This window comes from Siniperca chuatsi, linkage group LG22, assembly GCF_020085105.1.
Source record: "Siniperca chuatsi isolate FFG_IHB_CAS linkage group LG22, ASM2008510v1, whole genome shotgun sequence".
Classification (NCBI taxonomy): domain Eukaryota; kingdom Metazoa; phylum Chordata; class Actinopteri; order Centrarchiformes; family Sinipercidae; genus Siniperca; species Siniperca chuatsi.
The window spans coordinates 9726548-9750149 of NC_058063.1; the positions used below are offsets into that span (position 1 = coordinate 9726548).

At 38.0% G+C, this 23602-nt stretch overlaps 1 protein-coding gene across 11 annotated transcripts in view; it reads left to right on the top strand.

The window, feature by feature from the left end:
• The window catches only part of LOC122869672 (collagen alpha-1(XXV) chain), a 154044-nt gene extending 131305 nt beyond the window's left edge, over positions 1–22739 (top strand). For 3 of the 11 annotated variants that reach the window (XM_044182869.1, XM_044182871.1, XM_044182875.1), the window contains 22 exons: positions 1257–1301; positions 2822–2884; positions 4069–4137; positions 4859–4903; positions 5676–5720; positions 6019–6096; positions 6822–6845; positions 8816–8860; positions 9066–9110; positions 9319–9399; positions 9532–9594; positions 9775–9825; positions 10705–10731; positions 11942–12022; positions 12387–12422; positions 12964–13017; positions 13162–13215; positions 13931–13957; positions 14414–14467; positions 16091–16177; positions 18395–18433; positions 18858–22739. In XM_044182869.1, the coding sequence (XP_044038804.1) occupies positions 1257–1301; positions 2822–2884; positions 4069–4137; positions 4859–4903; positions 5676–5720; positions 6019–6096; positions 6822–6845; positions 8816–8860; positions 9066–9110; positions 9319–9399; positions 9532–9594; positions 9775–9825; positions 10705–10731; positions 11942–12022; positions 12387–12422; positions 12964–13017; positions 13162–13215; positions 13931–13957; positions 14414–14467; positions 16091–16177; positions 18395–18433; positions 18858–18860 (1116 nt within the window). In that variant the 3' untranslated portion in view covers positions 18861–22739. Of the gene's footprint in view, positions 1–1256; positions 1302–2821; positions 2885–4068; positions 4138–4858; positions 4904–5675; positions 5721–6018; positions 6097–6821; positions 6846–8815; positions 8861–9065; positions 9111–9318; positions 9400–9531; positions 9595–9774; positions 9826–10704; positions 10732–11941; positions 12023–12386; positions 12423–12963; positions 13018–13161; positions 13216–13930; positions 13958–14413; positions 14468–16090; positions 16178–16510; positions 16589–18394; positions 18434–18857 lie in introns of all 11 variants that reach the window. The other 8 variants (XM_044182870.1, XM_044182877.1, XM_044182879.1 and 5 more) reach the window with 8 other exon arrangements.
• Positions 22740–23602: the final 863 nt, after the last annotated feature.

The window sequence follows — 23602 nt, forward strand, 5'->3', positions numbered from 1 at the left end:
AGAAACAGTTGCTGATGCGAAACTAATAAAACAAGCATGCAGCAGAAGATGAGCTATTTTCCTGCAAAATAAAAGTCATTACTTGTCCCTTGACCAGACTGCTGCCGAGATTGCACCAGCGTCGCATGTAATTACACTTTTTAATCCCAAGTGCTACACCCCATTATTTCCCCTCTCTTTTCTCTGTTAAGACAAACTGGTTCCAGACAGACAGAAGGGCCTTTAGCAAATGTATTTTTTTCTGCTGTGCTGCAAAGAAAATACTCATGGCCTAACTAATTTTTTTACTGCTTTATCTGATCTCTCATTTTACAGCCATTCTGCTTGTGCTGACACACTTACAAATTGTATTTTTCATCAAAATGGCATTCACGAGATTTAGTTGTTCCCCATTAAATATTACCATTGGATGGCAGTGAAGTGTTGGTGAAGTAGTAGTCCACAAGAAAGACTTTTATTCATTAGTTTTACAATGCTTTCATTAGCCACAATGGGAATTTACAGCCCTCTCTCTGATCCCCTAAGTGCCATTACAGTTGATCATTCTCGTGTGGCAGTAATCATTTCTTTTCATATGCCATAAATACAATAGTCTTAATAGAGCGTTAAATTATCCAGAGTCAGAAATTTTGTTTTGAAAGTCTCACAGAGGTGTCACAAGGGACTTGACCTCTGATTTTTCCACAGTTGAATCAAATGAGTGTGCGTTACTCAAACTTGCATGTAATGGGAGTCTGGAGTTCTCAACTTGACAATGACCCGACCTTGGTAACGGAGAAAATACTCCAACTCTCGACTTCCAGCAGTGCCAAACTCTAACGACCTTGAAGCCACGGCAGCTCTCTCAAACAGCTTTTGCAACTTTAATCCAAAGTATCTGACAGTTTTTCCTTCCAGAAACCAGAACTTTTCACACCTGCCCAAACCAATAAAATCATAAAAATAAAACTCCATTGCACTTTGTGAAGGGTTGAGTGTTATAACAAGCACTAATCACGCTGTCAAGCCACGGCTGCATGAACTGGTTTGAAAGTGCATGTGCAGTAACTTCTGCTAGTGCTTACCGCAAGCAAATGACAGTCAACAGACACTTACGGACAGCAGGCCACTTTTCAGAATTACAGCAGCTTGATAGCCAGAGAAAACACAAATAGAAAATAAAGTGTAGAACTAATAGAACCCCAAATAGCCTACAAATGAGGCTTGACTCAGCTTAGCTTGGCTTGGCTGTAACATGTCACACTCTTCCTGTGTAGGGAGAGCCAGGACTTCCAGGGCTGCCTGGACTCCCAGGGATAAAGGTAAATGCTTCGCTGTTTTTATCCCCAGTCATTCCCCCGGTGTTGTCCCTGTCCACCCACTTCAGCCCGTCTGTAGCCGAGTTCACAGCAAAACTCAGCTGACCTATCGACATTCCTCGTGTATGACACATTAAGGTCTCATAATCTTGCTTTTCCTGCTGTGTGGGATTTGTACCTAGTTCCGTCTGCTTGAGTGGCAGAGGCACAGTAACACTTGTACATTCAGTGCAATGAAAAGTGAGGAGCTCAGGCAAACTGACGAGGCCAAATAGTCGATTCTTTTGATCTGAACATGCCAGAAGTCAGCAGGAAAACCGTCTCATTAAAGTTTGTGAACAGTGTAGAGGTCTATGAATTAATGAGTGGAACACTGCATCCCTGGCAACAACTCCAGTCTACTTCCTGGAAGTGGCATCAAGAGACTCTGTGCAAAATGTGTCAAAACTACTGCTTGTTAAGGAGAGGAAGTTTGATTTTTATTTGATTATTTAGAATTTTTCAAACCAGGCTTTTATTGTTTCAGTTAGGTGCTTGCTTTTTTGTTTTTTTACTGTACTATAAAAAATAAACAGCAGATGGTGAACTTAATGTACAAAAGGCACATAATAATTCACTGCCATCTTATGCTTAAAGAATAGCAACCTCCTCAACGTATCTCAGGCTCATTAGCTTGAAATATAGCATGTGAATGCAAGGAATGCTCACACGGGTATGATGAGATGATGCTTGTTGCTGCTTTGGTTTTGTTTTTCTTTATTTGTGAGCTTGTAATGTGCTGGCCTTGTAAAAAGCCCTTTCACTTTAACTTTTTATATACTCCTGTTTTTACTTAAGAGGCCTGAATGCTTGATGGATTCTAACAATATTTTGCTAACGTAGCATTCGTGGGTTCTGAGCTCGGCTTGCACTTTGTTCTGCTCCGCATTTCTTGGCTGTTTATCCAATCAAAGTTTGAGAAGCAAGTGTCCATTACATCTTCAAAGGCTTTCAAAGTGCCTGAACTACTCTAGGTGGTTTGCAGATGGTAAAGTAATATATTCCAATTAAGTCATTTCACAATCAAATGTAATGTAAATCAAATCAAGCATCACACCTCACACTGGAAGCTCACTCCTCGTATGTGAAAGTGCAAATGCAGAAATGTTAAAGCTTCTCCATAAGTGGCAGAGAACCACCTGGTTTTTGCACACACTTAAGCAGAACATGTCTGTGTGCCCTGATGAGTTTCTAACAAGGTCAGTCATAACATTTATGTATGTGAAACCAGGGAATAAATTAACAGGCCACTGATAATTTCCGTGTGTGTGATTTATGCATGTGTCCTGGAGTGTGTGTTTGTGCGCATGTGAAAGTGTGCGAGCAGTAAATGCATGCCTGTCGTTTTGAATATGTTTGGCCATGCATCTTGGCTATATGTTTAGCGCTCATTAGCAGCGGGTGGAGGTAGTGCTACACCAAAAATGCCCTGTGGAAAAATGAGTAGGCTAACATTTGCTGATTTTTTTTTTTTTTTCTTTCAGGGTGAGCCTGGATTCCTCGGTCCCCAGGGAGAGCCAGGGCTTCCAGGACTCCCAGGAACTAAGGTGGGTGACTTCAGCTTCAGTAACTACAGTTTACTTGTTTGCCACAATATGAGAGGTATATCGTGCTCAGTGACACAGTGCATATTTCATGTCAATGACAATGTGTTTATCACATCCTGTCAGTGTGATTGTCAGTGAAATCAGCAATTCCTCTGGGTTTATGGCTCATTATCCATTATTATCATTTCACCGAGGTGAATAAGCCTCTGTGTCTTTAGAATGTCACTTGGAGGTGGTCAGAATGAGCTCATCCTCACCATTCCCTTTGAGTCGTGACATTATCACACCGTGGAACCAGCAGTGATAATCCAGATATACTAGAATTGATGCTCATATTGTCCTTTTGCATCAGGCTGTTTGCAGCGCAGTCATAATCAAGATATAATAGTCTTGTATTGTCCTCTGGTATATCTCTGTTGTTTAAGCAAATGTCAGGGTGTAGCTGAAAAGGAGCAGCATTGCAAACAATATTTTATCTGATGGTTTTTCCTTGTTTTCAGGGCGACTCACAGGTTTGAGACAACTGGGCTTTTGCCAAATTTTTCAGAGGGTACTGCTGAAGTCTTTTAAAACATTTTTCAAACTAAGAGTCCGCAGGTTTATTTTCAAGTCTGTGCAATTACGTTATCATTAGCAAGCAGTTATTTGAAGAGAAAACAAAAGCCTAATTGACTCACACTGCTGAATAATGTGTCCCACTTGGATTTAAGTATCAGCGACAAGTAATGGACAGTAGGGGCTCTGAGTTATACCACATCCCCCTCTATTGGCTTTCTTAAGTCACTTCACTTTGAGAGAAAATGCCCACAACTATGCAACAAAGGATTTGCATTTTTCTTTAGATATTTAACACAAAGAAGGCTGGATGCAGATGTATGTTTTGGGGGTTTCTTATAAAATAAGATTTCACCTTGTCAAGGGTCACGATCTACCAGGAAGCAGATTGTGCTGACTCAGCATAAATTCCTACAATTCACCATGTAAATCTGTCCAGTAAGCAAACGCATGAGAAGGGCTGGAAGCTCTTGCAGTAGATTGCTCAGGCATGTCAATACTGCATAACATTAAGGAAATGGAAGTTGATGCCTGATGTTCAGAAGATGCCTGATCAGCAAATGCAGGTTGCAGGAGAACAGCAGTAACTTACCTCTGTTGTTGAGCAGTTTGTTCTTTTGTCTGTATAGGGTGAGAGAGGCGACCATGGGCCACCAGGAAAGGGTGAAAGAGGAGAGATTGGACCCGCTGGACCAAAGGTCAGTTATTTAAGTGCACATGTGCATGTGTGCATACACAAATGGCACGAATTATGTGGGGAAAAAAACTGTATCATTCAGCAGTATGTCTTTAAAAGCTTCCCACTTGTTCATAATTGTATAACTATATTTTTGCTGCCATCTAGAGTCACACTGTAAAGTTCCCTAGGTTTTAAATGAGAAAAAGTAGAATGTATTCCCAAATATTCATCAACACAGAGAGCTGGCTAAACCATTATAGCCTTGTAATAAGTTCAAGGCTTTCCCTGGAGTCTTCGTAAAGTAAACCCAATGTAAATGAGTTTACCATTGTTTATGTCTGGCACTTTCCCAGCAGGTAGCTTAAGCTCCAGTCTAAACTTAGACGACCTACAGATCTGTTTCACATTCTATTAGAAACCCCAAAAGTGAAACCCCTGCTTTATCAATGCCAGAGTTCAAATAAACACTTTCTCCATCGCTTGGCAGTTATGGCATATTAAAAGCTGGTTATTTTAGCAAAGCTGACTGTGTTGCTCTCTCGGGAGGAGTATGAGAGGTTGATGAAATTTCCTTTGTAAAATATGCATTTTAAATGCATAGAATTTTTATATGATGAATTTAGATTTGGAAGAGAGTTTGTTTTATGTTTTTCCAATTTTATGTTTATATCTCAAGTACTTAGCTTTTCCTTTTTTATACTGTCCCTGAAGCCATGACTCTGTTTTCTTACTCGTGACAGGGTTCACAAGGAGAGGCTGGCACACCTGGTCCTAAAGGGTCAAAGGTGAGCATGGCAGATGCTTTAAATTTTTCTTTAAATTTGGTGAACACGGCATCTTAATTAGCTGATCCTCTAATTAGATTTTGCAGGTGATCTTGGATTTCCTCCTTTCGATTTTCATAGTTTTTTGGAGTCACTGATATAGAAATAGAAACAGGTAGTGTGGCGTTTTGCAGCCCTGATTCAGGGTTATTACACAGAAACTACCACAAGGTAACAAGTCACAGCATTAAGCACATCATTTGTACAGTATTACCTTAAAATAAAAGGGAATGTTTGGAACAAAAGAAAGGATGAATTTTAGCATTAATATATGGTAATTACCAATTTTGACTTCAATCAGTTTCATGTGAATTTGAAGGTATTGCCTAGAATATTATAGCCTAGAATATTGTGAAAACATTCACTTATAGTAACTCATTATTATCAGGTTATTACCCCATTAGTGTCACATATTACCTTTTTTTTTATCCGAACATTGCACTGATATAACCATTTTATTGTTAGCAGGTTACCATATTATTACCAAAATATTACTATTTCAATTGCATAGTTGTGTTCTTCAATATAACTTTAAAGTCACATACAGAAGTATACAGTATGTGTCGTACTGTGTTGTGATACAAAAAACTAGAACATGTTGCACCATAATAAAGAGATATATGATTTCAAAACATTTAGTCCATTGAGACCATTATAGCTTTCCACAAATGAGAGTGTAGTAATAAAAGTAATGGCAATTCTTTGATCATTTTTGTTTGTCTTCTCACATTAGGGGGAGTTTGGAGATAAAGGAGACTTGGGATCTATTGGCCCGAGGGTAAGCAAGTATATTTAAGAAGATGAATTCCTCTATTCCCCCCTTTCTCGAATGATTTCATGATGTCGCATGCAGATTAATATTCACAACTTCCCTTGACATGTTACCCTGCTGGCAGTTACTATTAGTGTAATCACACATTGATTACCACCAGGGGGCAGCAGTCAAACCTTAGCAGTTTTTGGAAAAGAGGCACACTGATACTGGTCAAATATTTCTCTGACGTTATGTATAAATCAGGTGTGCAGTATGACAGAACATGTGTTTAAATGTGTTTCTGACTGTAAATAATGTGCAGGGGCCCCCTGGGCAGAAAGGAGACCAAGGAGCCACTGAAATCATCGACTACAATGGAAACATTCAGGAGGCTCTACAGGTCAGACAAGTCGTTACTTCACTCAGCTCATTTCCCTCATTGTTGTTGCTTCAAAAAGACCCACATCTGCAAGAGTAGATGGCACAGTGAAACTTAATACCTGTTAATGAACAATTTACCCTCTGCCATGTCATAGATTTTTCACAAAATATATGTCACATTGCAAATCTGTTTCTGCTGAGTTACATTTATTCTTAGAGTGCAGGAAGTATTGTTGTATTAATTTATTAGCAGGAAGAAACTGCTTTTGTTGGTATTTCTGTTATGAAATAATAAGATATTTTTACAACCGTACTCATGTGGTTTGGCCTTATTTTAAATATTTAAACCACACTGAAGAGAGCCAAGATGCATATTAACATATTTTCGACAAGATAAGGCTGCAAATTGTGCTGTGTTTCAGCATGTTTGTGTGTTTAAACTCTACAATAAGCTGAATGAGTTGGTCATCTTTCAAGTATGATTGACCTGCCTCACAATCTCAAATTCCTATGTCTATGGTTCAATGGTTAAATTAAAGTATAATTAAAGTATAATGCCCTCAAACTAACACTATTCAAGTTATGTCCTTTACAGATAAAAAAAGGCTAACATCTGTTCTTTAATAAATAACAAATTTTGAGGGTGTATCTATGCAGAAATGTGCTGACATAAAGGTTTCTTTCCTGAATGACATCTGCAATCTCTCGCCTCCTTCCCATTTCCACTCCTTTGGCCTACTGCAGAAGATTACCACTATTACAGTGACGGTAATTAGGCTCTGTGTATTCTATGTATTTTGTCCTCTCCACAAGTGATTCATCTTTGTCCTCGCATGGGCCCCACCCAAACCCAGCCCTTGTTTTTGTGCTCCCTCGCACAGCAACATGTTTGCTTAACAGTGAATGAAGCAATATTCAGTGCTGCATTTATGCTTTTGTGTGATCGACGCTACAAGCTGCCTGAGTTGCTGGCTGTGTCCCTGAATGTCAGTAAAACATCCTTTAAAACAACATCATGAGAAAATATTTGAAAAGGGTTTTTTCCAAAACTCACTCAGTCCACTTTTGGTCAAAATCATACAAAGCAGTCATGATTATAGTTGAGGGCCAGACCAGAACTCCAAGGCCCTGGATTGTGTTAATTTAATTGAAAATTTGTTTGGGAATATGCAACAAGCATAATATGAACTGTTATGATAAGACCTTAAGTTGGGTCCTGCTTTATTACCTAATCTTCAGGCCCTGTCTTGAAAATCTAGTTTTAAGATCTTTATTGTTTCAGTTTTTCATTTATATATTGCATGTTCCCAAATAATTGTGTTCAATTACTGTGTTATCAAGTTTCCACACAGAAAATCTGGAGCCGGGTAGTATTCCAATGAAGCATCATTTGTGCTTTACCCTGTGATAGTGACTCGTTTCTATTCCAGTGTGATGAAAGCAACATTATGTATTATGTTGGTTAGCATGGTTGGAAAATTAGCATGTTTAGCGTCACACACGTACGGAACTGAAATGTTCTTGAAAAATCATCCCTGTTTACCAAAACTCATCTTTATTTGGATTATGTTGGTTAGCATGGCACGGCATTAGCAAGTTTAGTGTCGCACACATTCTAGCATCATAGTGTTTATCATCATAGCTAAGTGTATAATTTATTCTCCTTTTTTTTTTAAACTAACATTTTAAATAATAGAAATTTTTAAAAGTGGATTGAGTTTGAAAACAACCTTCCATCATTTGTGCCTTACTCTGTGAAGGGGGCACAAATGTTTTTATTCCACACTGATAAATGTATTATGTTGGTTAACATGGTAGAAAATTAGCATGTTAAGCGTCACACATACTGAACTGACCTTTTTTCAGAAATCATCCTGGTTTACCAAAAATATAATTACATTTGAATTTTTCTTTTATTCATCTTTCCTTCTGAAGCTGCCACACTGATTGCAGCATTTAACAACAAATCACTGAATCATAGATGTGAACACTGTATGAACGTCTTCCATCTTCCCAAAACTGACTGCTTTAAATTCAAATTGAATGAAATGACTGGTTTAATTCCAACGTGATCATGAAAAAAGCAACATCAAAATATGCAGCTCTCTCGTCTGTTAATGATAGGGCTGCACGATGTGGTAAAAAAAATATCATATTGCGATTATTTTGACAAATAAATACGATTGCGATATGATTCATGATTAGTGGGACTGATCATTTTTGCATCACAATTTTAATTTTCATTGTAAAAACTATTAAAATCATGATGATGTGACATTTGTTGGGGTCTCTTCCCAACAAACATGTTCTTGATGTGTCTTACATCTGGAGAACAAGAGTTGTAGGCCAGCACTATCGTACGTCATTATAAGGCTGTTTTGTCACACATTTTACCTTTTCATAAAAAAATTGCAGCTTCTGCGATTTGGATTTTGCACTAGACCATATTGCAATTTTGACAATATTTCAATTAATTGTGCAGCCCTAGTTAATGATTAATTATTTATCCATATGTTGTAGCTAACATGTTTATGACTTTGGCATGTGTCTTTCAGCTGAGCATCATAGTTCATAACTGATTGCTAACATTTTTTGTCCTGTTTGCAAGTCATTTCATTGTGACGGTCAGTTCCATAAGTTGATGTTGAATTGAATTGATCAACCCCAATAAAAAGTATGTTTCCTCGGTTGAGTAAAAATCTAATAAAATCTCCTCCTGTGTCTCTTTTTGTGTTCAGGGTCCTCCTGGACCTCCTGGGCCAACAGGACCGCAGGGCATAAAGGTAAACTTTATTTCCTGCACTTTTCCTCACACTGCAAATTGAAGTGTTTTCCTGACATATGTAAATCTCATGTTGACTGGCACTTCTTTCTTCAACCAACAATATCACAATATATTACTGTCCTACGATTACAAAATCAAACAGGTAACACCTGCGTTTCTATTGTGTTTGTAAAATTCTGACATGTCTTTTACTCCTCTCTCAGGGGGATCGTGGCATGCCTGGTCTCCCTGGACTTGATGGTGAAAGAGTGAGTTCATTATATATAATCATCTATAGATAAGCTCAGTTTTGCATTGGTTTATGGAAGAAAGACCATTACTTAAATATTGATTCACTTTATATTGATGAGGCTATTAACTCATAAGGATGTTCTCATAAACATCCACAGTGTGAATTGTTAAGATATAGTAGTTCCTTTTTAATCCTCTATGTACATTTTTGCCCTCCCCCGTCAGGGCTACAAAGGTTCCAAAGGAGACATGGGAATGCCCGGAGCTTCAGGGGAAAAAGGGGCAACTGGTTTACCCGGCCTACCTGTAAGAATCTACATGTATAGTCTATTTTCTAAGATAAAGCCTCTGAAAAATCTTTGTTTATGGTTATGAGAACTTTTCAACTATCTTATTAGACAGAAACTACACATGGCTCATGAAACTTTTGTTCTTTAGGGTGTCAATGGGGTAAAAGGGGACAAGGGAGATTCAGGCCTACCTGGTCCTCAAGGTCCTTCAGTAAGTGACGTTAAAGACATTTATTACGACTCGCCATAAACATAGTTGTATTAAAGATGCTGTTCATTGCAAACCTTCATACAGTTAGCTGTTATACTGTTAATGTGAAATGCAGTCAAATTATCATCACCTTGTAGAGTCACGATTTAGTAATGAAATATCTATATTTAATATTTGCAGATCAGCGGTGCTCCAGGGCCACCAGGGCCCCATGGACCCCCAGGACCCATGGTGAGTTTTTCTAAAAAGTCTCATCAGTGGACAGTATACTGTACTTACCATCTAGGAATGTCCCAAAACTTAATTAATCACATAATATAAAACTACAAATCTAAATTTTATACATGCCATTCATAACTGTACTCATAAAATATGGAATCTGAAAGCTGACTGTAATGTAATGAGGTGCTTTGTAATGTGCCAACGAGAACCTTTCCCCTCCTTGTAGTGAACCAGTCTAACCCGTTTATAGTCGAGTGTTTTTAATTCTTTTTGTTGCTGGATGAAAACAAATGACACAATACTATGATTACAGATCACTTGCATTAATAACAGTAACCCACACAAAGCATTTATTGCACTGTGGTTCACGTCATAACAAGTCCAAGCTATGGTTAAACATGCAAGTTATAAATCCTCCCTTTACATACTGACCTCAGATAACTTCTAACCGTATTCTCAGACACCACAGCTTTCTCTGAAAGAGCTTTAATGGCTAAAAGTCAAAACTCAGGATACATCTGGTTTTTATTCAGTCACAGTCACAAAAGACACATTCTACAGCTAACAATCTGGTGCAGTCAGTTTCTGATTGCATCTTTCAGCTGAGTGTTTGTAGCCCTCTTTGTCTTCTATGTAACTCCACAGCAGTGTTTTTTTTGTATGAAGTCAGGGAACAAAGGAGCTTGGCAATACTTTCACTGCTGCAATTGTTCTACATGCTCACATCGTCAGCAGCAAGTTGTTTACTGTGATTTGGACAAAAGGGAGAAAGGGAATCGATTAGAAGTGGAAAGATTAAGAAAAAACTTGGTTTAGTTGTATAAAATAAGAAATACAGATTTTTGATTATGAGACCAGCCACAAACTAATGTTTTGCCATGTTTTCAGGGCCCCCATGGTTTCCCTGGACCAAAGGTAAATCTCAATAAGAAAGTAAAAGTGCAGCCACTTCACATGTATGATAACAATTCACATTCAGGTCATTATGACTGTAATTAAACCAAGACAGGCACTTTTTATTAGTACTCATAACCAGGGATGGGACAATATAAGATTGTATTGCTGATCAGGATATAAAACACTCAAGATAAGTTGATGGTGGTGAATTTCTGTTATCGGGATAATTGTGAATATCCTCACAAGTGACTTGAAAAAGCTGACTCGCTGGCTAACATACAGTCCTATATTAGAAAAGTGTTGTTTGTTTTTTTTACTAAAACGGATCCAAAGTAGTACAGTTTGACTCTATGCCACAATGTCAGTTGGACTTTATTTTTGTTAAAGGATAATTCCTGTATTTCTTAAGCCAAGGGTAAATTAGATATACTGATGCAATTGATGAAATTGTTGTCTGTACCATTTGACATCATGGTAGATGGCCTGATTTAAAAAAATACAGGAATTATCTTGTAAGAAAGAACAGACTCAAACAATGTTGCTATTTTTTATTTATCCTTTATTTATGCATTTATCTTATTTATGATTGTTTGAATGTTTTTCACTAAAAAGGATGTTCACTAAAAAGATGTGTCCTATCTGTGATGCAGTAAAAATATTTGTTTCTTAATTTCTCAAGTTAAGAGTTTTATGCATATTTTGATGATTATGGGGATAATATCGTGCATCGCAATTATTTTGGCCAGGATAATCGTGACATGAAATTTTCATATCGTCCCATGCCTACATGTAACAATTACTCTCTGGTGAGGTCAAGATCAAGTGTAATTGTAATAGTTTGTACCTTTGTAAATCTTGGTCTATGAACATTTGAAACCTTCCTATTAAATATTTGTATAGTTGTGTATACAGTTGTGTGTTCTCAGACATCTCAGTTAAGCAGTGCCCATTCAAAAGTGAATTATTTATTAATCGAAGAAAAGAACAAGTGAGTGTGAATCTTCATAAACATGCAAATTATTAGATTCTACGTTCTGCCACTGATGCATCTTCACTATTTCTTGTAGAGTTATTACTGTAGTCACAAAAGGTTGATTACTTGATTGAAGAATATTAGGTGAAGATAACTTCTGGACAGGCAGGAAGACAAAAAAGAGACAGGTGCAACTGCAGGTTCACAAACTTTGTCATGTTCGTCTACTCCCCATGTTTCCCTATTTTTTTATAGGGGGAACCTGGTTTGCATGGTGTGAAGGGAATGCGAGGGGAAGCAGGACACAAAGGGGACCGTGGACCACTGGGTCTCCCCGTGAGTACAGCCGTGCACCATGGGATACCTCCAACAACAAAGCCTTGACATTAATTTCCTCAGACATCCATAGAAGTCTCTCATTTCTATTTTAGCCCTGTCTGATTTCTTGTTGTGCATTAGTGCACACATTTGAGTGTGTGTTTTTATGTGTGTGTGCGTGTGTGTGCGTGTGTGTCTATATGGCTTTCTCCATTTTCTGTCCTCATTTTCATTTGCCTGAGCTGACTATTTTGCGACCTCCCTGTAACACACAGTGTAATTTAGTTGTTGTAAACCCTGCCATCAACCTGTCCTAATAACAGTGTTCATCTGGTACTAATCCCTCCTTGTTCATGTCACTCATACGTCCATAACCACGCAGGGAGCCTCCGGCTTGGACGGCAAGCCCGGAATTAGGGTGAGTGTCATGTGACCAAGAGGCTTCACCACCCATCTTCTGCCTACTTTCCTCCCTCTCACCCTCCATACAGTCCCCCTTTTCCTCAAATTGTTTACCACCATCACCCCATTTTTTACTGTATTTCACTGTAATTGAAAAGAAAGTTATATAAGCTTTTGTTGGATGTTTACATCTTAGCTAGTTATCATGAGTTGAATTAAGCCACACTGCGTTTAATCTTCAGGATAGCGACCATACAAAAAGCTGTCACAGCAGGCATTTCAAGGCTCTCGTTTTGTCCCGTGTTGCATTAACTCAGCATTAACACACACTCATACATTAACTGTGTCAGCAGTGTTGTAAATGTCCTTTGTGGCCAATGCACGTGTACTAGCAGCAGCTCTGTGTGCTGGTTGTAGGTCAAACCAGATATTTTACAAATGTGGATGCTAAACATGATTTTTGCTGTCCATCTCTTATTTGTTTGGAAAATCCACTTTATTTTGAAATACCTGCTACAGTCCAATAAAACTCACCATGACAACACTACTCTTTGCAGGGCACGGATGGGCCTTCAGGTCCAGCTGGTCCAGCTGGGCCAAAGGGTGACATAGTAAGATCGACATTTAATTTTGAGCATATATCTGACTGATTATACAATACATTTGAATTTTAGGTGTTTTTAGCACTGGCTTATTTTAAAGTGACTGTGTTCTGTATGATTCATGTGATTGCAACACCGATTCATTTGTATTAGGGTGAGAAAGGAGCACAAGGCGAGCCAGGACCAAGGGGACCTTATGGACTGCCTGTAAGTTTGATGTCACATATGCAGTGGAATGCATGATATTCACATTTTTTAAGTCTCTAATAAATGGTCTCATATTCTACTAACACATTATCCAATCACACTTGTTAGGAGGCATCTCCTCTTGATTTTGGTTAAAGTGGGTATCAGTAATGTTTTTAACTATTATATAAAATCATTTATCCACATGTGGTGATATATCTTGAAACACCAGTGGTGGTGCGTTCCCGTTGGTTGGAGATGCTCTCGTATTCTGGTTTTGAGAAGGTCCCACATCTGTTCTGGGTGACAATGCCACTTAAATTTAAGAGAAACATCACGTTTGTGTTTTCACACATTGAAAACAACAGCTTAAGCCCAGTAGTATCACACTTAACTAGCTGGCACGTTTCCCACATATTTCAGTGGCAGATTTAAGTAAACAACAGGCTTCCACACTACCTTCCATCAGCACCTCCTTTTTTGCTGAAGCTGAATGTTGTGTAATAGATTTAGGTGCTAGAAAGGGCAATACTGAGGAGAAAGTAGAATAAGAAGTGGTAGAATAATTGCTCCTATAATAAATACGTGCATTTGTTTGCTGCTTACATTTCCCCCATTTATTGAAGATCTGTATATTTGTGCAGGCTTTCATTGAGAGAGTTAGATAAATGTAAATGTAAGCATTTGTGAAAGTCAACTATGTAATGATGACACAAGTAATGTTTTTTATTTGCAGGGAGCTGCTGGAACACCAGGCTTGGATGTAAGTCTCTTAAACTTTGTTTGCTCAGTTTTCACTGAATCAAATACTTCTAGTATAGGGATGCTTGGCAAAAAAGCTTTTAGATACAGAAGAAATATCATAAAAAGGAACAGGACCAACTCTTTAGAGTCAACTGCATTAACGTATGTGAAAAATGCTATTGTTGCAATTGATTATGGGGAAATGCTGCTTTTCCCTTTTTTTATGAAACATTTTGGTAAAATAGAATATATATAAACACCAAATTTACCAGCAGTAAGATTTTCTTTTAGGCCGCATTTCTTCTTGTTGCACAGCCCTTCACTTTCTCCTGGTTCTCAATTCATTTGACTTTTCACCCTCTTTCAGCTTCTGATTTTCTTATTCCGATCCTGATGTGTTTTCTTCAGGACAAGAACACCCTCTTATCTTTGCACAGTAAAGCCAGAGTAATTAAGTGGAGTTGTACTTTTGCAGGGGTTGCCAGGCTTAAGGGGAGAAAAAGGCGACGTTGGGGAAAGAGGAGAAAAGGTAGATGTAGATAGGATATTATGGCTTGCCAACCCCTTAACACAACAGAGGACTGATGTCAATGGACAGTGACAGGAATTATAGAGGTATTTTATGTAGCTACTTTACTGAACTTTTTATGCTAAGTTTAGTTTCCTCCTAATTTTTCATTCTAGTGTATTTGTAGAGTGGGCGAAAGGATATTTTTATGCTTCCTAATGAATTTCTTATATTGTTACACATATACTGAACATGCTCATTTAAGTCTGTTTTGTAGCATTAGTAGCTTCCCTGGAGATGAACTCGTCAACCAGAATTTTAACTAAATAATTGGATAACAACTCCATACAGTGTAAAACTGCCTTTCCATAAAATATCATCACCAGTCCTCTCAATCTTGCTTTTGTTGTCCACTTTTGAATGTTTTGCCATCTCATTTCTCAAAATCACAAGTCAAATCTCATTCTGAGGCATCAAAACAGTGATTTCAGCATGTTAGGCCAAACAAGTCCATTGACAACAGGCTCTTAAAATTCATATTTGTTTTATTTATGCCGTTTCCATGCATGAACATACACTATAAACATTTCACTTCCATGAGTTCTTGAGCCTGTTGATAACACTTCCTTGCTTGTGTATACAGTAGTTTATATGTTTCGGTGCTTTATCTGTATGTTTCCACACTTACTAACACTTCTAATGTGTTTCTTAGACGTTTTATGTCTTTGAGAAACTGTATCCCATTCGTTGGTACATACAAAGACATACTTTGCATTTGGCGTGCTCACGTCTCTGTGAATCTCTGTATTTACCAACCATTTTCCAACACAGAATAGATCCTAGCACTGCTTCCCTTCCAGGTATTTAGCAACAACTGCCGACACTGCAGCTGAAAGATAATGGATGACAGAATTTGAATGATGATCAAAGGAACATGCTTCTTTTGAAAAAAACACAATAAACAGGCACTTATAATTGTGAGTTATGAGTACTAATGCGTTTTAACACTTGCATGCATACAATAGAGTATAGGAATTTGCTGCAAAGTACAATTGCATACTAAAAATTGCCCATCTGATCTCATGAGGGCCAGAAATGTACCTGATATTACATCTGTGAATTTTAGTACAAACAAATGTACTTCTGACATAATTTCAAGCTTCTTTTATATCAACTTCAGATAACATTTTATATCCAGATCATGAATTTGGAACTGTTTTATTCTGTATTTTGTTATTATCTCATGCATGCACTAAATGTCATAAGAAGACTAACTCCAACCCAAATATGAAGGGATACAGTTTGAACTTTTTCAGTGTGTAGTAGATTTAATTCTGTCCTCCTGGAGGTTTTCCCCCTGCTACTCTTTCTCATCCTTCGTGCCCTTGACACCCCTTTTGGCGATCAGCTCTGTATTTTACTCCTTCCTACTGTACTATTCCCCTTTTTTGTCCTCCTCCTGTCCTGAGGAATGTTTTTAGAATACCCAATACTGTCTGATATCCCCTCCTATCTAACATTGACCATGTCTCTGTCTCCTTTGTGAGCCATAGCCTCCCTTTTTAATCACTCCCCTCCTAATAGCAATGATGTCCCAAATGTTCAAAAAATGATGTTAACTTGACCAACCCGTTGTATCCACAGGGGGAGAAGGGAAAGAAGGGCAAAAAAGGGCCTAAGGGCGAGAAAGGAGAACAGGGTGCCCCTGGATTAGATGCACCCTGCCCATTGGTATGTCCCAACCGCGAGCTGGAAATCGCTTCCCAGCCGTGTAGAGCAGTCGTCCCAAACAAGGATGAGCGCCCTGTGGCTAAACAGATACCCGGCTTCCACCAAACCATAGCAACCTGAAACACAGAGTCTATTACTTTCCTGTAACTCTGCAATTCAGACACAAAAACATGCCATTAAATGCTGAAAAACATATAATTGGGCTGGATTGTGGTATCAGCAAGCTCACAGGGCAGCTCCCCCTCCCTTGTGTCCATCGAAATGGACGGATGCAGGGGTTAAGGGCCATCCACCTCTCTCCCAGTAACACTCCTAGGTCATCTTTGCAAACAGGGTTTCCGGGGATTTAAGGGTGAAAAGGGGGAACCAGGGCAGCCAGGTCTGGACGGGCTGGATGCCCCATGCCAATTGGTACAGTATTTCTCTTTTTCCTCCACCTCTTACCCATGCATGCCGCTCACCTTCAGTCATTACTGAAACCAAAACCATGCATGACCTGAGAGATTTGACAATCATGAACACACCTTATTTTAATCACCACTACATTTTCCATTTATGAATTGTTAAAAAAAAACACAACATGCACCAACATATACCTCACTAACTCCCTGACCGCAAGCAGCCTCTTTTAGATTATACACATCATTACAAGTGAATTATAGAAAATAAAAATTATTTATATGGTTGATACCTAAATCTATCCCTCTAACTGAGTCCTTCCATTCCCTTAATTAAAACTGGAAAAGAAATTCTGCTTAAATCCTGTTTCCTTCCAGCTGATTCCTCCATGGACCCAGTTACCTTTTAACCTGATGCTAACACAGACTCTTTTACTGATGCCCATGCTACCGGCACATGGACCCCTGCTCTACTCTGTTAACTCCCCTTTTCCCCTTCCTGTATTTGTACCAATTGGGTCAGACCATGACAAGAAGAGAAAACCAATAGATTAAACTGGTTACTGCTCCAGACAGATTCAAGATGACAAGTTTTTATTTTATTTTTCATGCTTTTTATGATGCTTTCTGCTTCTGAAACAATGCTGTGTGATGCATGCAAGTTACAACACTATGGGTAGAAATTATAGTACTTAAAGTATATGAGAACTAATTTTAAAATGCCATAGTGACTATATAAGCATACTGTGTGTAGACAATGAAATGAGTTACAGTAGGTAAGAATACAAATCATATCACAAATGTCATCTCATCAAATTACATCTACATTCATTTACTTGAACCAGCTGCAATAACTTTATTTTATGATGAACTCCCTGATTTTGTTATAGTGTCCCCAAATGCCATCATTTTGTCCCAGCTCACTGTTGTTTTGAAACTCAGCTGTGGGGCAACTATAATACAATCAGAGTAGAATCATCAACATATTGATGTGCATGAGCTATATTTTGCTGTGTATTATGTGCATGAATGAAAATACACTCTTGCAGTAGTCATTACATGTAATATTTCAGATGATTTTATGTCCAAAACCAAGGCAAAGTAAAAGTGTCAAGTTTGATCAAAATCTGATCAGTGGTCTCTGAGATACTCTTAATATGTCCATCTGTTGGCTGGAGAATTGTAGAGACGTACAAACAAGCACAGTCATAGTCAAAGTGTTCTAGCTCCAGGGTGGAACAGTAGTTACTGCAGGTTAAGTTCCTGTTACATAAAGATCCTTTTGAGGAACTCAATTTCACATCAGGTGCAATAAGTCAGCGAAGGTTTGTGCAGTTCTGACATTTCCTTCCCCCTAAGGAGGACTTCAATAGCCAGAAATGTTTCATCCTATAAGACAGCAGTAAACTGCACACAGGTTGCCCATGTTAGCTGTCAGTTTGTAATCACCATGTAAAAACAAAAGAAATTGTATAATTAATGTGGATAAATTAAGCTTTCTGATGAAAAACTCCTCATTTGCTTCTGGTTTGATTTGACTCAATTTGGCAGTTTGTGTGTGTGAAAACTTTCCTTGCCAGAATGTGGTTTGGTTAGGCAAGATGGATTTTGAAGACTTTGTCTCTACTATCTCCCAACTGTGATTTGGCCTTATTAATTGCATGCATTATCTAAAAGTCTGACACTTGTTATGTGTTCTTGTGGGTTAAAATCCACTCACTTATCACACTTTAAATCACTGTTTAAACTGCATCTGTTAACAGCAAACCTTCCATTCCTGTTTCAGTGTTCACTGTTTTTTGTTTTCTTCTCTAAACAGGGCCCAGATGGATTACCAATGCCTGGGTGCTGGCAGAAGGTAAGACAAGTATATATTTGAGTAATATGACAGACTTCAGTAGTGCAGCTACACATTTACAGAGTGAACAAAATATGAGGGCCATATTTAAAATGCTTTAAAGCTACGGTAAAATGATATTTGCTTAATTTGCTTCCCTGTTTACGGAATAGGTTTGGAAAGGGGAATCAAAATCATAGTTTTTTGGACAGTTAGTCTTTCCTGTTAGATAGACATAGAAAGTGCTCCCAATATTTTGTTCACTCCTCGTCAGTTCATGTGGGTTTCACCTCTATGTTTGCATGGGTTTTCTGTTAAATAAGTCGTAACAACGTTTGAAAAATCTTACTGTCTCAAACCAGATTGTACAACTCAGTCAACTCATGAAACAATGTGAAAACATGTCCATCTTCATGTCATTCTCTCTCCTGTGTTTTTCTTGCAGTGATCACTCTAACCTGAAACGCATGGAGTTTGTAAATAATGCTTCTTTTATGGTATTTATAGTTTTTTTAATGGAAAAAAAAAAGTCTAAAAGAAAAGAAGTCTATGTGTACAATGATACAAAAAGAGATAACTGCCCCGAGTTTCACACCCTAAGCTGCTTCTACTCACATCACCGTGTGGGGAAAAAAAAAAACGTGTGTCCGCTCTCTCACATCCACATCGTGGTGGAGTTCAGATCCTTGGCTGGCAGCAGAACTTGTCTACTAGTCTTTGCATGGCTCAGACTGGAGCATCGCAGCCCGGCCAGATTCACAGGGGTGAAAGGAGACGTGGAAGGAGGAGGAGGAAGGGGATCTGGACTGGCTCTCTAACACCAAACGCTAGGTGTTTTGTGTTGTTTCGTCTCAACAAGCTCACCACCCATTCATGCAGCACCATTTTCTAAAAGACTAAAAAAAAGAAAAAAAAAGAACAAAGACTGTGCCAAACAGAACATTGCACCCCCTGACCCTGCAAAAGCATGAGTAGTATACTGAAACTATATGTATATGTATTGTACATACATGTCACTGTTTTGTGGTTGCGTCATGGCTTCTGCAGAAAAGAAAAACAACACTAACATAAAAAAAAACAAGCCCTAGAGCTCTGAATTAGTAATTTCTGCTCTCCTTTAATCTTCCCAAGGGAGTCACGCCATGGCTGGTAGCCTGAAAATCCCCAGAAAATAAAGCTGTTGGTTATTGTTGCTTTATTTTGGTGATGCCTGCAGAGGGTATGATATCAGCAGGTTTTCACTGTTGCACTCACATAGCTCAGCATCATCGCCAGTGTGGCGCCTCCCAACAGCCACACGTCTCCGGACAAGAGGGGAGAACTTAGCAGGCTCGCTGCACTGACAGGAAAACAAATCAGGCTCACGTGGATTTGAGACTGGACGGGCCTGCTCAGGACCCCCTCTGAGCACGGGAATAGATTCTGCAGGAGAGTCGCTAAGAGTCTCATCGATCTCCATAGAGATCAGCTGGAGCAGCTGCCTCTCCTGACAGGCAATGCTTCAAGGTCTTCTGAGAGCGTTAACAGAATGCAATCATGTTTTTTCTTTATTTTTTTGTTTTGTTTTTGCTCTCATTCTTTAACATTGTTTGTATTTTGTGTATAATAGCCTTTGGTGCCTCAAGCTTTTATTCATTCCTTTATCAGAAATGTACAACTTTATATCATATTTTGAATTACCGGAATGACGTTTATTTCAGATGGGTAAGCTTTGTTTGGTTAAAAAGGTGGTGAGAGTATTGAAAAGACACACATTGCGCACTGTTTTTCATATGAATTATTTTTACAGGATGTTGAAATAGCATGTAAGTTATAGCTTCACCTGAGCATACAGTAAGATTGCATCCATCTTGGCTGTACAGCCTCTGATCTTACTCGTGGCTGTGAAGAAGCGCAAAACACATCCGGCATTGTGACAAATACGCTACTTGTTCATTCTGGACTTGTTGTATGGGATGTTATTTGTACAGTGTTGTCAGTTCACTGCATGTACACAATTTATTACTTATGGATTTTTTAAATATTGAAAATAAGCATTGATTTGAGCAAGTGCATCAGAAGCGTAAAGTTTCATGGTTGGGGTTCTTTCAGCTCTAACAAAGCAACAATCCGATTGAGCTGAACATACAGTGGCTGGTATTTCAGAATAAGGCAGATTATGTTGAACAGAACAATCTCAGTGGCATTACACTGCTGTTTTACACCGTATGTATTGTCTTAAACATATGGAAAACATATTGCAGTGCAAGAAAGCTTAATTTTACAGACACATTTAATTGGTCAACTTCCATTAATACACCACAGTCTAACTGGTGGCCAGTTATGTCACATTCCATATCAGATGGAGCAAAAAAATGGAGCAGTAGATCAGAACTAGGTTTATTTTTCACCATAGTTTATTCATCTTTTCATGTTTTTTATATTCAAATTACCTTCTGACATAGTAGGTGCTATGCAAGGTGATAATCACAGTACTTCTTTTCTTCAACATTAGAAATATGCATGAATGTTTTACTGTAAGGGCAGATGTGAAAAACCAACATTTTTGTTGTGACGTAGCAGCAACCACAGGTGGATTCAAGAAGATTTATTCCCATATGGCTTCTGTTTGATTGTACAGCTCATCTCATCGTTATAAAGAATGGATGCACATCTGTATAGATTATAATGGTGCTATCTGATAGTAGGTCAACAACAGCTCAGTTGATGCGCTCTACCAGTGGCAAGAACTACACAACAGGTTTCTTTATTGTTGTTGGGGTTTTATGTATGTAACAATTTTAAGTTTTTTGTGCATATATTTGTGTATTTGTCTCAGTATTTTAAGTGGTACATTATTTATTTTTCTATAATTTCTTAAATGATAGCATTTTGGTTCTAAACAGCATTCCTTTCAGTTGTTTTGGCTTTTGATGTCAGTTTCCGCTGTGTCTCTGTTGATATTTTGAAGAATTTTGGATCATGCTAAGGCATCACATAACAGTTATGCAAATGGTACTGTGTGAAGGAAGGTGGTCATTTACAAATTTCAGACCAGTGTGAATTCACTGTGCATTTAATTCAGCTTATAGGCCTTACAATGGAATACATCTGTTTTCATTTAATTTTGTGTGTCAAAAAGCTAACTATGACAACAAAGTACTGATGGCCTGAATGTTGAAAGGCCCAGCTAATGCAGCTGCGTAAAGTTAAATATCACAGCTTTTTCTCGCGCTTTCTCTCTCTCTCTCTTTGCATTGAATGTAGTTTGTAGTAGTTTATATGTATAGTGGAGTATTAATGTACTGTTAAAATGTGTGCTCATTTGACAAGAAGTGCAATTTATACTTTGGTTAATATGCGTAGCATCAAATGCAGCGGAAATATCACTTAATTGTGATTTCTATAGCTCCATTTGTTCAGTCATGCTACCCTGTATACCACTACCTGGAAAGAAAATGTTTATTTATCAGAGGACAAAGAAACAAATCTAAACATGGACCTTGCATTAAATCTCAAATTTTGATTGGTTTAAACATTTCCTCAAATACTGTCCTTTCACTCAGTATTTCCATTACTTAATATTTACTAAATTTTTGCAATGTGTATTTTTTTATTTTGTGTTTTGATTTCCAGCCTTTGTTACAATATTTGTTGCTGTATCTTTAGCATGTGCAGCTAATTTTTTTAATAGATTTTTTTGTTTGTTTGATTGTTGTGTTTCCTTGTTAAAGTCTCAAATTTAGTTTATTCTGCTATAAGCAGAAGTGCCAAAAACATTTCAAACTTTTACTTCCATATCAGTATTAGCAAAGCTGGTGATGGGCTCCAAAATCACTCACTGAGAGGCCACATCTGTGTATTTGTCATTGTTGCAGAAATGCTCAAGTCAAGTTTTCCTCTGAAGAAACAGTAGCAGACACCCATGAGCCACACTTTACTCATCAGATCAAAAGTGCTGGATGTGTCGGATAATTGACAAAGGCACATTCATCTGCATTATGCTAAGACACTGGTGTCAGAACTTGGAAATGCTTTCACATCTATACCCTTCAGTGCACTGCAGCCTAACTGAAATACATACATTGCCACATACTCAAAATAAAATGTAGTCTTGGCACAGGAGCAAAAATGCAAAGCAAAATCTGTTAAAAACGTGAGTTAAAACTGCATTTTGTGGTTGTGGTATATGTTCAGTTTCTGTTCTGCATTTGTATTATTAATTTTTTACCCACTTGATTGGCATTTCTTTACAGACCCTTGTGTTCACACACTACTACAGTATATTTCAAGATGACATTTCATAGGACTGTACTGTTGGAGCCAAATAAACAGTCTTTCAAATACATCAAACAATAGTCTTGCCTTTATTGGTAGTCTTCATTATCCATTCAGTGTCTTGATCACTGAATATTGTGTTCTCTGTTAGAATAACTGCAGCTAATAGCCAGAAAATATATTTATGTACACTTAAAGTTTGCAGTTTTAACCTGTTTATTGCGCATATACAAACTTTTGAAGTGTACAAATTATCAGCAAAATGTACCTACAGTATCAGAAGTAAAAGTACCAATTATGCAGCAGGATGGCTCCTGTCAGTGTTATATATTATTATTATTATTATTAATTATTATTAATATTATTTTCTGTTATTGGATTATTATTAGTGATGCCTTAATATGTGAGCAGTTTTTAATAATGTAGCTGGTCAAGGTGGAGCTCATGAACTATTTTCTTTACTGTTGGATTTTTTAATCATTTTTTATCAACTAATCATATTTTTTGATATAAAATATGAATTTGTAAAATAAAATACAAGATTTACTTTAAGTATAAATTGGCAGAAAATGGAAATAATACAGTTAAGTACAGGTAGCCTACCTCGAAACAGTAAATGTAGCCTACTTGTATAGCAGTGTATATAGCTGGTTGATAAATCTAGTGGTAGTAACCTACAATGCCTGCCTCTGAAATGTAGTGAAGTATAAAATGGAAATACTCAAGTAAAGTACAGGTAGGCTACCTCAAAACAGTACTCGAGTAAATGTACTTCCACCACTAAAAATACGCAGTATACTTTTCAAACAGCTGTAGAACCGGTGTTGATACAACCTGCGAGCATATAATTGAATACCTGTTAGGTTACTGTCCTCGAGGCACCTGCAAAGTTGCCTGCTGTACCGGGCTAGGTGGCAGCATGAGAGAGCTGCG